At 43.2% G+C, this 14,957-nt stretch overlaps 1 protein-coding gene across 1 annotated transcript; it reads right to left on the reverse strand.

Annotated features, from left to right (window-relative positions):
- Positions 1 to 620: 620 nt before the first annotated feature.
- Positions 621 to 5,863, reverse strand: RPS4X (ribosomal protein S4 X-linked). Its single transcript, XM_066249942.1, has 7 exons — positions 5,769 to 5,863; positions 4,950 to 5,027; positions 4,362 to 4,542; positions 4,069 to 4,166; positions 2,176 to 2,347; positions 1,374 to 1,531; positions 621 to 789 (listed from the first exon to the last, which is right to left on the reverse strand). Exons 1-7 carry the CDS (start codon positions 5,769 to 5,771, stop codon positions 688 to 690), a joined length of 792 nt encoding a protein of 263 aa, XP_066106039.1. The 5' UTR covers positions 5,772 to 5,863; the 3' UTR covers positions 621 to 687.
- Positions 5,864 to 14,957: the final 9,094 nt, after the last annotated feature.

A 14,957-nucleotide genomic window follows, 5' to 3' on the forward strand; every position in this document is an offset into this window, starting at 1 on the left:
GCTGTGACCTCGAGTGGGTAGGGGCCAGGAATGCTGTTCCACATCCCACAATACACAGGACAGCCATCAAGTCATCTGGCTCAGTAGTGTGAAGGTTGAGAAGCCTGGCTATAGGAGGCAAAGGTGGTTATAGCAAGACAAGCTATAAAGAGCAACGGGAATAAGAGAGCTGGTTGAGATAGCAAAAGGCAGGATAGTCTGGGAAGGAGACCCCTGGACTTGAGATGAAAAACAGGTAATAAGGAACCGGCACCTCTTTGAGATTGACAGGCAAGCCTGACCTGACAACAGTCAGTGAAGCAGGAACAAATTGATTTTCTACATGTTTTCTGTTTTGCAGCGTCCTCTCAGGTTGGAGTTGAGGATTACAGTGGCAAGACCAGAGATAAAGGAGAGCAACGATTTTCTTTTAAAGCCAAGAGGACCAAACAGAGTAGATGAGTTCTTGGGAAAGTCAAGGGTGCTTGACACTCTGGGCTGCTAGTCCTTCTTGGCCAAGTCTGGTGCATTTTCCCACACCCCCCCAACCCAAGCCCACCTGCTTTATATGTTCTGAAGTAGAATAACAGGAAACTGTAAATTAAACAGAAACAAAAAAACCCATAACAAAAAAAAGGAAATTAATTATGCTGCATTATCTTTAATTGAGTACAAAGACTCTTCCAATCATTTCACCTAGATCTCATTTCACCCACTGCTCTGTTTGGCTGCCAGCCTCTTATCTCTCTCTTCAGCAATGGTGAGGCGGATGCCTTTTCCACGGGGAAGGGAAATCCATGGCTTGTTGCCCTGAAGGAGAAAACGAGAATCAAAACCTGCTGTGCACCAACTTCATTAGAAGCTCAGTGCATCTGTCATCGCATTTAAAGGAACAGAAGCCAGCTACAGAAGCCAGCTTGTGCAGCAACAGGCAGGCAATCTTCAAACACTTGGATACTGCTTTATCAGAAATACCCGCTGCTTGGAACCATCCTCTTAAACCTGTTGCCCAAATATAGAGATGCAAACTACAACACCCTTCATAATTAATATCTTAGAAGTACTGAAGTCATATCCAAGGCTGACCATTAGTAACCCCCCACACCAAACACATGGGAATAAATCAAAGAAACCTAATTATAAGGTATATTCATTCCATCACCAGCACTTTAACACTCCGCACTGATCAAGGTGATCAGGCCCCTATCAGGCCCCCACGGAGTCTGTGACACAACAGCACAGGTCTGCCCCAGCCTCCCTCTATGTGAGCCCCTGCCCCAGAAGAGGTTTTCTGCTAGGTTCAGCTCAGCCAACCAGGAGCCAGAAGCGGCAATCCCAGCAGGACCTGCACTTACAGGTTCCCTAGACTAGAGAGAAGGGAAATCCAGACTTACTTTGCCAATAACGAAAATGTTGGAGAGCCGGGTGGCAAAGCTGTTGCCATTGGCATCTTTCACATGAACTACGTCAAATGAACCAGGGTGCCTCTCTCTGTTAGTTATCACACCAATTCTTCCCAGGTTAGCACCTCCGGTCACCATGCACATGTTGCCTAAGCAGGAAGGAATAATCTGCTCAGCAAGACACATTACAACCCAGTATAATGCATGGCAGAGACAGGTCTAAATTTGCCAACTCCTCCTGTTCCAATTTACTTCTGTGGATTTCTCACCCAACCAGGACTCTAATTTACCCTTGCGCATACCCAACAAAACTCTTCTGCACCCACCCTGTCAGGTCCTCACAATGTCTTATCTAAACTACTGTTGTTCTTCCAAGGAACAATGACAGCATTAACAAAAGCTCTATTACAATCAGGCTCGTTTGTTTTTTGGTCTGTTTCCTGCCCAGCCCCCAAGCCGTTTCCACTAACAAGGAAGTTTCAAGACATTTAGAGGAGTCCGGCCTTAGAATGCCTTACAATACATCAATCAGACCTCACTCATCTTAGCCCCCCAGAATACACTAAGCACTGGAGCAGCTACACGCTCCATCTCCCCTTACTGCACTAAAACACATCCAGCTCTGGTTAACTAGATGCATCAGAATCACCTACAGAGTCCAAAGAAAAATCTTGTTCAAGCCATAGTGCCTGATTAAATTTCAAATAATAAAAATGGAGAGAGGAGAAAAGCAAATAACATCTCTTTATAGCTGGGCTTTAAAGAACACCCAAGTAGCACAGAGGATGCTTACCAGTGTCAAACTTGATGAAATCAGTAATCTTGCCAGTCTCCAAGTCAATCTGAATAGTGTCATTCACCTTGATAAGGGGATCAGGGTAGCGGATGGTGCGAGCGTCATGGGTTACCAGATGAGGGATCCCTTTTGTGCCCACAAAGATCTTCCTCACTTTGCATAACTTGTACTAGAAACACACAAAGGTTAGCCATATTTAACCTAGCTCACACGCACTATGCTCCACAGTGGACAAAGAGTCTCTCAAAGCCACAAGTCACTAGCTTAAAAGCAAAATTAGCAGCTAAAGACAACAGAGGCTTCCTGAACTGAGCAGAATGGTATCTGATTTTTCTTTTGACCCTCCATAAATTCATCTTGAATTCTAGGCTAGTCTCATCATGGATTTTTCCTTGTAGCATAGCCTCACTCCCATGTCCAAGTCCAAGGCACTGAAGACATCATATCTCAATTTCTGTGTGGGTGGGGATTAATCACCCTTTCCCCAGGTTGCTTAAGCCTCATGGGCCCCCTGAATTCTTCCCTCCAACTCACCCCATTGGTCCTAAGTGTCCCTTGCTGGCTCCCTCGGCAAAAGCTGCCAGTTTCACCAGCAGTTAATCCAATCACCAAGCTTTTCAACTTTGGATTTGTCACTCCCTGACATCCACAAAGCAAATCAAATCACCTCGACGTCATGGACATGCCCTCTAGCCTGCCAGTAACAAGGCAGCTAGGGAAATTTGAAGTTGAATTACCCTATTAAATTAACCTTCATTTATAGCCAATAATCCAAGAAACCTTAAACCTCTGTGTAAAACCATCACAACAAAATGGATTAAACAATCAATGTAATCTTTTTTTTGTGCTCTCTCAAAATAGTGCCCAAGGATTTTCAGTCTCCTCCATCATCACCTTCCACTAAAGGGTAAAGCTAGACCCACAAATGGAGACATGACAAATGGCCAACTGGATTGGACTAGATACTGGTCTTCTGGCCCTTTATTCTTTTTTGTTGTTGTGACAGAGACAGAGAGAGGGGCAGATAGGAACAAACAGACAAGAAGGGAGAGAGATGAGAAACATTAATTCTTTGTTGCGGCTCCTTAGTTGTTCATTGATTGCTTTCTCATATTATGTGCCTTGACCATACAGCAGACCAAGTGATCCCTTGCTCGAGCCAGAGACCTTGGGCTCAAGCTGGTGAGCTTGAGGTCTCGAACCTGGGTCCTCCACAACCCAGTCCGATGCTCTATCCACTGTGCCACTGCCTGGTCAGGCTGGCCCTTTATTCTTAAAGGACCCTTACTTTAAGTACTCATAAATGTTATTAAAGAAATAACTCTCCTTGCCTGTAAAAAAGGAAACCAGAAAGTCACTATTCAATGGGAACTCATTTCTGCCATAAAAAAAGAAAACAGCCTGTAGAGGATGTCAAGTTATTTTCAGGCATAAGATTATAAGTAATTTTTTTTTTTTTTACAGAGACAGAGAATCAGAGAGAGGGACAGATAGGGATAGACAGACAGGAACGGAGAGAGATGAGGAGCATCAATCATTAGTTTTTTGTTGCAACACCTTAGTTGTTCATTGATTGCTTTCTCATATGTGCCTTGACCATGGGGCTACAGTAGACTGAGTAAACCCCTTGTTCAAGCCAGCGACCTTGGGTCCAAGCTGGTGAGCTTTTGATCAACCAGATGAAACCACGCTCAAGCTGGCGACCTCGGGGTCTCAAACCTGGGTACTCCGCATCTCAGTCTGACACTCTATCCACTGCACCACCACCTTGTCAGGCAAGGTTATAAGTAATCTTAATCTACCTACCTCAGCCCCATGCACGTACTTAAGGCTCTAACTTAAAACCAAGTAACTTTACTGAATGAAAACCGGCCTGCTTGCAACACTCACCTTGGCCTCCTCAGGTGTAATGCGATGAACTGCAAAGCGACCCTTGGTATCATAGATCAGACGGAAATTCTCTCCGGTCTTGTCAATGCTGATAACATCTGATATCAAACAGTAACTAAGGTTACTATAGTGACCTCCACTATCTCATGCTGCATAACAACTATAGCAAGATAACGACATGCTTCCTACTTCAAATGCCAATAAGATTTCCCAAGACTAATGATGATAGCTAACTAATCTTCAATGTTCTAATGTTTTAAGAAGCCACCAAGAGCCAACCACTAACCACTTACCCATAAAACCAGCAGGATAGGTTATATCCGTTCGGACCTTGCCATCGATCTTAATAAACCGCTGCATGCAGATCTTCTTTACTTCATCTCCTGTCAGGGCGTACTTAAGCCTGTTCCTTAGGAAAATGATGAGAGGGAGACATTCTCTCAGCTTGTGGGGACCGGTAGATGGCCGAGGGGCCTGTAAAATGATAAAACAAACAAAACCACACACTTCTTAAATTACTGTTGGGGTTCACAAAAACCTACCTTCCTAGTCCTGAGATCCATTAACTAGACATCACACTGTCCACACTCAATTTGGGTCAAAAAGAGTTGTTTAAAGCTTATACAACCATTCCATACCTTAAAGTTTTATAGCAGGCCCCCCCCCCACCAGAGGACCAGGCCTGTTTAGAACATGTGGGTTCTGAGTCCATGTAAGTATACTATGTAGCATGTTGGGATGAATGAGGTACAGAAATCTTATGGGAGGCACTGCAAGAAACATTCATGGATACAGTAATCAGGGATGCCTGATACAGAAGAATGTGTCTCCCTTAAGATACATGAATACAAACAATGCAATTACAATGTAATGATACTCACAAACACACCAGTCAGTTTATCCAGCATCCAATGTTTTGGAGCTGCTACACGCTTCAGATGCTTCTTGGGACCACGAGCCTGAGGGAGAGTTATTAGGTATTTTCACATTACTGCTAAAAAGAGTTGTCTGCTTCTGGAGGCTTTAGTCTTCTCTAGGTCATTATACTGGTGAAATGGACAGGGGTTGGACCTCTTGGCATACAGCCAGCCAGCAACAGACACGAACCAGAAACCAATCTGTGCTTGTCAATCAAATAGTAAAGTTTTGGCAGCATGAGTCTGGTTTAAAGTGTCTGGTGTGCGATTTATCTGACCTCAGCACAAGCACGTGCCAGTAGCTGTTCCGCCTTACTCCAAAAGCTAACACCGGCTTTCACTTTCAAATGCGGAAGGAAGCCTGCTGAATACTGGGTACAGATGCTTACTGGCCACACTATACAAAGTCAGAGCGAGTCAGAGACGGTAAAAACGCTTTGCCGGTTGCAGCTGTCGCCCACCGGCCCTGGCCCACCGTCGGCCCTCCAGGGCCATCGCGGCTCCGGTCTGGGAAGAAAGCCGCTCCTCCTAGGGTCGCAGTATGCGTGGCTGGGCCAGAGACCGCGGACACGCCACTAGCGGCATCGATTCCCTCCCCACCCATCCCCTGTCGAGACCAGTGTTCGCCCTGGCCCTCCAGCCCACCTGGGCCACCCCGCAGGCCACAGTCCCTTTGCCTCTGCCCAGTCACTCCCTGCGGGGGTCCCAAAGCCCTGGAAAGCCCCGGCCTTGGGAGGATGGAGGTTGATGGCATCCCATGAGTTCTCAAAGAATCTTCCTTACCATGGCTGCTCTAGGCACAGAAAGAGGACCGGCTCTTTCCGGTGCACCAAGAAAAAAGGGTCGGAGGCTGCGCACGCCGACCTTGGACACTCCTCCCACCCACACCACCCCTTTCGCGGAGCTCTGGGATTCTATCTTGCCACCTGCTGGTGGGAGGTCATAAGTTCGGAGGTTTGGAAAAGCCTCAGAGAAGAGGCGGTCTCCTGAAAGCAATTTCCTCCCTCCCTTTCCTTCCCTTCCTCCTCCTCTGAGGCACCTGATTCTGTGTTAGGTGCTGGAAATGCCAAGATGAGCCAGACAAGCTCCTTGCCTTCTAGCAGCGTGCAAAGTGAGGCTACTTTAAGGCTCGTATACACATGATTGTATAAGTAATAGAATACATTTTAATAAATATTTCTTAAATATATTTGGTCTGCCCCTTCTTTCCAGTTCTCTCGAGCCAGCCAATCTGCCCACACTATAAGGTGGGAAAACCAACATTTTCTCTGTTGTTTCTCTGCAGATTGCTGAGAGGGTGGATGGTAGGGAGGGGGAGGGTAGGAACAATCCTTGAACCTTGGCACCCTGGCCCCTTGCTTCCTGTACAACACACTTGACACTTATTAAGTCCCAGGAAAGAGAGGGGACATTAGAGACCATCTGGTTATCTAACTAAAATTTAGATTGATCAGGCTATTTCCTTACTTTGAAACTGCCCTTGGTCCTCCTTCCTGGGCCCCTCAGGTCCCTCCTTTGCCCCTCACCTGCTGCCTCCTGTGTCTGGATACCCATTGCTCCCTTTCCCCATCCCAGACCTCAAAGCTTAAGCCATTTCAAACTATTACTGCTCTAAGGAAGTTTTTTTCAAACTTCTTGCCTGTGGACCTCGGAACTGCCATGGACAGCCTAACTGCCTTCCTCGGCCCTTAAGCTCTTCAGCCTTAGAGATGCACACAGCTCAGGTCCCTCTGGTTTTGTGAACCCTCAGTCCCTTCAGGCAGGGTCAATCCCACATTTTCCTGCCCCAGAACTCTCTGTTCAAACTCGATGACAACACTTAGCATATTGGGCTGTAATCTCTGGTTTCCTTGTCTGTCCTCCACTAGACTGTGAACATCTCTGTGACAGAGCCTGCCCCAATTCATCTGGGCAGGTCCTTTGTCACCTAACAGAGAGCTTGGTAATGTGTCCAGCACTTGGTAAATAATTGTTAAATGAATGAATTGAGTCAACATCCCACTCATGTGCCAGGTCTTACTATACTATCCCTGAGAACATCCAGTCTGTGCCTAAACTCCTCCCATAAGTGAGGTCAAGCTCCTAACTCGAGAGGTTCTATTTTACATGTCTCTGTCTCTACACTCCACTTCACCCCTCAACAGTCTGCAGAGGAGCAAGACAAAAATTGTTAGCTTTGGCCCTGGCCGGTTGGCTCAGCGGTAGACCGTCGGCCTGGCGTGTGGGGAACCCGGGTTCGATTCCTGGCCAGGGCACATAGGAGAAGCGCCCATTTGCTTCTCCACCCCCCCCCTTCCTCTCTGTCTCTCTCTTCCCCTCCCGCAGCCAAGGCTCCACTGGAGCAAGGATGGCCCAGGTGCTGGGGATGGCTCCTTGCCCTCTGCCCCAGGCGCTAGAGTGGCTCTGGTCGCGGCAGAGCGAGGCCCCGGAGGGGCAGGGCATCGCCCCCTGGTGGGCAGAGCCTCGCCCCTGGTGGGCGTGCCGGGTGGATCCCAGTCGGGCGCATGCAGGAGTCTGTCTGACTGTCTCTCCCCATTTCCAGCTTCAGAAAAAAAAATACAAAAAAAAATTGTTAGCTTTTCTCAACCAGACAATATTAACTAAGAAAACAAGGGCTTGTTGTCTAAAACTAGGTCCATGGTAAAGCACAATATGCATGATTACTGGAAAGAATAGGCAATTGATTGGAGCTGGGGAATCGAAAGTAAAGGTGGTAAGAGAATGGAAGGTGGATTCTGAGGTTTTCAGTCTGAGGGGACTGGAAAGATGTGGTGCTGCTAACAGAAGTGATGGGAGTTGATTTGGGAGCAAGGAATAACTATGGAACTTCCAGTCAGACAGGATAAGCGAAATGGCTACTGAGAGCTGTAAATTTTAATCAGGATCACACAGGGGTGGGGTTTGGGTAGGGGACTGGTTACTTGTCTCCCAGGTTAGTGGTTTGTTTTGTACCACAGCTTATCAAAGGACTTGAGGAAATTAAAGCACTCTTTTCAGTATATTTTTTCCTCTGCCAATTTGTATTTAAGCACAAATGACATTCTAACAACAATAAGTGGAATTTGGAAAGAGCTAAGAAAATCACAAACACCTTCCCAAACACCCTCACTCAACACATCATCTGTATTCATTTGTTCACGTCTTCATTTTGATCAGTTTGTGTGCATGCATACTTCTACATAATTGTAATCCTAGCATACAGACATGTTCTATTCTGCTTTTATTATATTACAAACACTATCAGGGTTTCTACATAATTTTCATAATTAGTATTTTAACAGCTGTATCACATTCCATAAAATGGATGTCCCATACTAAATAAAAGTTCTCTATTGTTGAACATTTAGGGCTTATTTTTGCATTTTTTCTTTATTAAAATGTTGTTACAGTAAACAGTTTTATTCATATGGCTTTTTCCCTCAGTCAAATGATTTCCTTAGATTAATTTCTTCACCCAACATTTATTGAGTGCCTACTCTGTGTACAGCTCTGTATTATGAGCTAGGGATGGAGAGATGGTTAACATCTAGTTCCTGCTCTCAAGAAATTCACCTTACAATGGGAGAGGGAAGCTGAGAGGAAGAGGCAGAAAGCCAGGAAAAGCTCATCAGAGAAAAAAATGGTGGTAAGGCAGTTTGGAACACAGAGGACTGCTACATATTAAGACCCTTGTACTTTAACATGTAGGTAGACAATGGTGAGCCATTGAAAGAGTTTAAGGACCAGATAACTGACTACTTGTAGAATGGTTTGAAGGAAGTGTGAGTGGCTCAAAGGGGATGGATCAGGGCTATTTCAGGAATATAAACAAGAAACAGAGGCTGAGACCAAAGTCTGTGACTGTGGGGTGAGGTAGAAGGGGCAGGTTCAAAAGACATTACAGATGGCGAACCAGTAGGATCTGACTAGAAATGACAAATGAGTGGGGTGATGGGCAAGGAGATTATTGGGGTGTTTCCCAGGATTCTGGTTTGGTGACTCAGTGGTGCATTGACTGGGAACAGGGGTATGAGATATGGGGCTGAGAAAGGGGACTGCGAACTGGAGACGTTTTATAGACACAAGTCTGAGTTCAGGTGCATGAGTTGAGCTAGAGACTCACATTTGGGAGAACTAGTGCATCTGTGCTTAGTCCATAGGAGTGGTTGGCAGTAACTGTTGAAAAGGTAGCGCTATGTTGAGTCTGAACACTTTGACAGTAGTGAATGTATATTGCCAAAACCTTTCTCAGAGGATCCCTGCAGTTTTACTATACTTGATCCAACCTGGTAATCGCTTCTCTTTGATTTATACTAATGTTTTAATTTGTCCTTTAAAAAATTACTAGTGAAGTTGAATATTTAACCATATGATTGTTTAGTTCCATTTCCTCTTGTGTGAAGTATCTCTGTCCACTTATTTTTGGGGGACATGTTTTCCTGATTGATTTGCATGTGTGCTTTATACAACATAGAAGTTCATCTTTTGTCATACTTGAGGCAAGTATTTTTACCAATTGGTTATTTTCCTTTTGTTTATATTTTTCTATGTACAAATGTTCAAATTTTTGTATAGCCAAATCTGTCATTTCTTGTTAACTCAAAGCTTAGAATTACCATCAGGGCTCTGGCCAGTTGCTCAGTGGATAGAGCACTGGCCCAGTCAGGGCATACAGGAGAAGCAACCATCTGCTTTTCTTCCTCTCCCTCTGCCCCTTCTCTCCCTCTTCCCCTCCTACAATCAGTGGCTTTACTGGTTCCAGTGTGGCCCCGGGCGCTGAGGATAGCTCCATTGGAGTGCATCAGCCTCAGGTGCTAAAAATAGCTGGTACTCGAGCATCAGATCAAGATGGGGTTTCCCTGTGGAAGCCAGTGAGAGTACATCCTGGAGTCTGCTTCACTATCTCTCCTCCTCTCACTTAAAATAAATAAAGAAAGAAATAAAGAAAAAAGAAAAAAGAACTACCATCAGTTCAAAGATCTGTTAAATGTTCAATTCTATTCAATAACATGTTTAGGTTTTTTATCAACTTGGGGTTGATAAAGATCAATAGAATAGATAAGTATACAGAAAAAAATTTATATCCCCTCCAAATGACTAATTTTCTCACTATAATATACTGAATGATCAATCTTTCTCTTCTCTGCTGTTTTGTAAGGACTACTTTAGCATCTAATAAAGAATCATATAGTACATGGTTCTATTTCTGTAAGTGTAGGCATGGAAGATGGACTCTGAGGACTGAGACATACCTCCCCAGCATCCTATTCGAATGACCAGAAGGAATGGTGCATGGTCTTAAGTCATGCCATGAGTAGAGGAGTCAAAGCCCCTCACTTCCCTTGTGAAGAGTAGCCCTTCGTACTTCATATTCCCTGATCAATGTACTGTCAGCAATCAAAGAACCAGCACAGCCTACTTCTCCATTTCTTACATTGCTGGGAGACAGTGAAGCAGAATGGATAAAGCACAATTTGATTGTGTCTCTGTGTGTCCTTGAGCAAGTGGTTTCGCCTCTCTGAAACACAGATTTCTTTTTTTTTTTTTTTTGGATTTTTCTGAAGCTGGAAACGGGGAGAGACAGTCAGACAGACTCCCGCATACGCCCAACCGGGATCCACCCGGCATGCCCACCAGGGGGCGATGCTCTGCCCATCTTGGGGCGTCGCTCTACCGCAATCAGAGCCATTCTAAAGCCTGAGGCAGAGGCCACAGAGCCATCCTCAGCGCCCGAGCAAACTTTGCTCCAATGGAGCCTTGGCTGCGGGAGGGGAAGAGAGAGACAGAGAGGAAGGAGGGGGGGGTGGAGAAGCAGATGGGCGCTTCTCCTGTGTGCCCTGGCTGGAAATCGAACCCGGGACTCCTGCACACCAGGCCGACGCTCTACCACTGAGCCAACCGGCCAGGGCCAGTGCTATTTTCTATTAAAAAAAGTAATAGTAACAACCGTCTTGATGAACAAGAAGTGCTATCTTGTGGTTTTCATTTGCATTTTCTTAGTGATTGGTGATGTCGAGCATTTTTTCTTGTGCTTATTGGCCATTTTTATATTTCCTTTGGAGAAATGCCTATTCAAGTTTTGTTTGTTTGTTTTGCTTATTTTTGAATTAGATTTTGTTGAATTGTAAGAGTTTAAAAAATATATTCTGGATACTATCTCTTATCAATATATGATTTGCAAATATTTTCTACCATTTTGTGCATTGTCTATTTACTGTCTTGACTCATTTGATGTACAGATGTTTTTAATTTTGGTAACATGCAATTTACCTATTTTTTCTGTTGTTGACTATGAAGGTCAGTCTTTTAAATTATGGCCATTCTACTAGATGTGTTGTAGTATATCGTTGTGCTTTTATTTTGCATCTTCCTGATAGCTAGTGATGTTCAACATCTTTTCATGTGCTTTAATTTTGGCAGAGATAGAGAGTCAAAGAAAGGGACAGATAAGGACAGAAAGGAAGGGAGAGAGATGAGAAGTATCAATTCTTGTGTGTGTGTGTGTGTGTGTGTGTGTATTTTTTGAAGGGAGAAGCGTTAGGGGAGTGGGGAGGCAGACAGACAGACTCCCGCATGGACCTGGCCAGGGTCCACCTGGCATGCTCACCAGGGGGTGATGCTCTGCCCATCTGGCGCGTTGCTCTGCTGCAACCAGAGCCACTCTAGCGCCTGAGGCGAAGGCCATGGAACCATCCTCAGCTCAGGGGGCCAACTTTGCTCCAATGGAGCCTTGGCTGCAGGAGGGGAAGAGAGAGATAAAGAGGAAGGAGAAGGGAAAGGGTGGAGAAGCGGATGGGCACTTCTCCTGTGTACCCTGGCCGGGAATTGAACCCAGGACTTCCACGAGAAGTATCAATTCTTTGTTGTGGCACCTTAGTTGTTCATTGATTGCTTTCTCATATATGCCCTGACTGGGGTTACAGCAGAACTAGTGACCCCTTGCTCAAGCAATGACCTTGGGCTCAAGCCAGAGACCTCGGGCTCAAGCCAGTGACCATGGAATCATGTTGATGATTCCACACACTCAAGCTGGTGATCCAGAGCTCAAGCTGGTGAGCCTGCGCTAAAGCCAGTGACCTTGGGCTTTTAAATTTGGGTCCTCAGCATCCTAGGTTGACCCTCTATACACTGTGCCACCACCGGTCAGGCATGTTTTATCCATTTTTAAAAATTGGGTCCAATTTATCATTTTTTTTCTTATATGAATTGTGCCTTTGGTATCATATCTAAAAAATATTTGTCTATTCTAAGGTTGCTAAGATTTTCTTATATGAGTTCCTCTAGAGATTTAATAGTTTTACATTTTACATTTAGGTCTATGATTCATTTTGTATTAACTTTTGTAGATAAGAATATATGGATAAAGGTTCAATTTATTGTTTATGGATATCCAGTTATTCCAGAACCATGTGTTGAAAAGATAATTCCCTTTGGCCACTTCTAGATACTTCCTCATTAAACTTAATACAATCTTTTTAATCACATAAAAGTCACAGATGAATATACACCCCTTGTAAAATATAAAATCATTTTTGACCGCATTTAAACCCAATTATGCTTCCCCCCTATACTCCTCACCAGGTAGCAACTCTAACAACATCTATTTGAGGTATACACTTTCAGATCTTTAAGTAGGTTTATAAAATGACCTTATAAACCTGTGTTTACAAGAACGTCCTATATATATCATTTTGAATATGACTTTTTGGTACATAACAACATCTGACTTTTTGGTACATAACAAAATCTTCAGAGATCTTTCCATATCAGAACATAAGAGATCTACTTCATTTTCTTTAGCTGATTCTTAGTATTCCATGGTACCACTATACCTTACTTTGTTTTACCATCAGCTTTTTGAATGAATATTTAGTTTTCTTTTCTTTTTTTTTTCTACTGCTACAAACAGGGCTACAGATGAGAATCTGTGAATCTGCTTTTGGTGCATATATGTTTCCTTAGGTAGATATTGAGAAGTGGAATTTATGCAACAAATACATATAAAACATTTATTATAGGCTATTAAGTGCTGTTTTAAGTATATGGATTTACTTGATCTACACAACAACCTTGCATTTTTATCCTTGTTTTACAGATGAGGAGACCAAAGCACAGAGAGGTTGAACAACTTACCAAAGGTCTCACAGCTAATCAATAGGTGGACCAGGATTTGAACTCTGGTGGATTGGCTACAGAGCTGGGTCACAGGGCAATGACATTTTTAATTTTAAAGAACCTGTCAAATTAGCCTCTGAAAAGGCAGTATGAATTGCGCTTCCATCAACAGTGAATTAGAGTATTCATTTCCCTTAAACTTTACTAACACTTAAACTTTAAAAATGGCATTTTTCTGATTATTAATAAAAGTGTGTAACAAATGATACATATGTACTAAATTAAGTTATATTAGGGTGGCACTAGTTAGTAACATCATATAAGTTTCAAGAGTACAATGTCATCCCTTTAAATTTAATTTTCTAAATAAAATTTAAAGAAAAGAATACAATTCTATAACACATCATCTGTATGTTACACTGAGCACTCACCATCCAAAATCTAGTCTTTCCTCATCATCATAAATTTGACTACTTTTACCCTCTTTATTTTCCCCCCACCCCTTTACTCTTTGGTAACTTGCCTTTGTTGTTTGCATTTATGAGTTTGTTTGTTTGTTCTGTTTAAGGAACTATCAATAAAACAAAAAGGCAACCAACCTAATCGGAGAAGACATTTGCACACAATTCCTTCAACAAGGGGCTAAAAACTCATATATTTTAAACATCTTACTATGTTCTAGCAAGTGCTAAACGCTATATGTTTTCTTTCTTTCTTTTTCTTTTACCTCACTTTGCTTTACTTTTCCTTATAGTACAATCTCTGCTTATGTATATTAATTAGTGTGTTTGTTTATTTCCTTTCCTGCCCTACTGCGTCCCATGTCAGCTGTATGAGGGCAAACATTTTTGTCTGTCTTGTTCACTACTATCCTCAATACCTGGAATTACATTTTTGTTAAACAATTGAATAAATAAACAAAAACCATTTATGCACAAGGAAATCAAGGCTCAGAGCAATTAAGCAATTTAACCAAACTCCTGCTAGCATGTGGCGGAGCTGAGTTTAGAGGCTAATCCAATTCCAGGGCTTGTCTATGCTCTTAACAGTTTAACCTCTCATGATCTGTTTTCCATTTCTTTAATTTTGTTATTTCACGAATGTTATATACATGGAATCATGCAATAGGCATCTTTTAGAGATTGGCTGTTTTTCACTCATCCAAGTTGTTCATTCTTGTTTATTGCTGAATAGTATTCTAATGTGTGGATATACCACTGTTTCTTTAACCCTTGGAAGCACACCTGGATTATTTCCAGTTTGGGGCTCTTGGGAATAAAGCTGCTAAAAATATTTGTCTACAGGTTTTTGTGTATACATGTTTTTATTCCTCTGAGGTAAATGGCCAAGAGGCAATTGCTGGGTTGAATAGTAAGTGTAAGTTTTCTTTAATTAAAACGGCCATATTCTATATCACAGTGGCTGTACTGTTTTATATTTTCATCAGCAATGTGTGAGTGATAGTATCTCTGCATTTTTGTCAGCATTCGGTGTTTATTTTAACCATTCTTATAGATGTATAGTTTTAGTTTACTTTTCCCTGATGCCTAATGATGCTGATCATCTTTCATGCGCTTATTTGCTGTCTGTACTTCTTCACTGAAATGTTCGTGCATTTCTTTGCCCATTTTTCTAATGAGATTTTTTTTAAGTGAGAAGAAAGGAGATAGTGAGGTAAACTCTCGCATGGACCCCAATGAAGATCCACCTGCCAACCCCTGTCTGGGGACAATGCTCAAGTACTGAGTTATTTTTAGCACCTGAGGCTGATGCGCTTGGACCAACCAAGCTATTTATCCTCAATGCCTGGGCCACACTTGAACCAATCGAGCCACTGGCTGTGAGGTGTGGAGGGAGAAAGAGAGAAAGGGAAATGAG

This window comes from Saccopteryx bilineata, chromosome X (assembly GCF_036850765.1).
Source record: "Saccopteryx bilineata isolate mSacBil1 chromosome X, mSacBil1_pri_phased_curated, whole genome shotgun sequence".
Taxonomy (NCBI): domain Eukaryota; kingdom Metazoa; phylum Chordata; class Mammalia; order Chiroptera; family Emballonuridae; genus Saccopteryx; species Saccopteryx bilineata.

What these genes read in the sequence shown, in the direction of transcription:
- RPS4X (XM_066249942.1), bottom strand. An exon ending in CTATCCTGCTGGTTTTATGG is followed by an intron (nt 4,167 to 4,361) that starts GTAAGTGGTTAG and finishes GTTTGATATCAG; the next exon opens with ATGTTATCAGCATTGACAAG. An exon ending in ACATTTTCGTTATTGGCAAA is followed by an intron (nt 790 to 1,373) that starts GTAAGTCTGGAT and finishes TTTCTCCTTCAG; the next exon opens with GGCAACAAGCCATGGATTTC.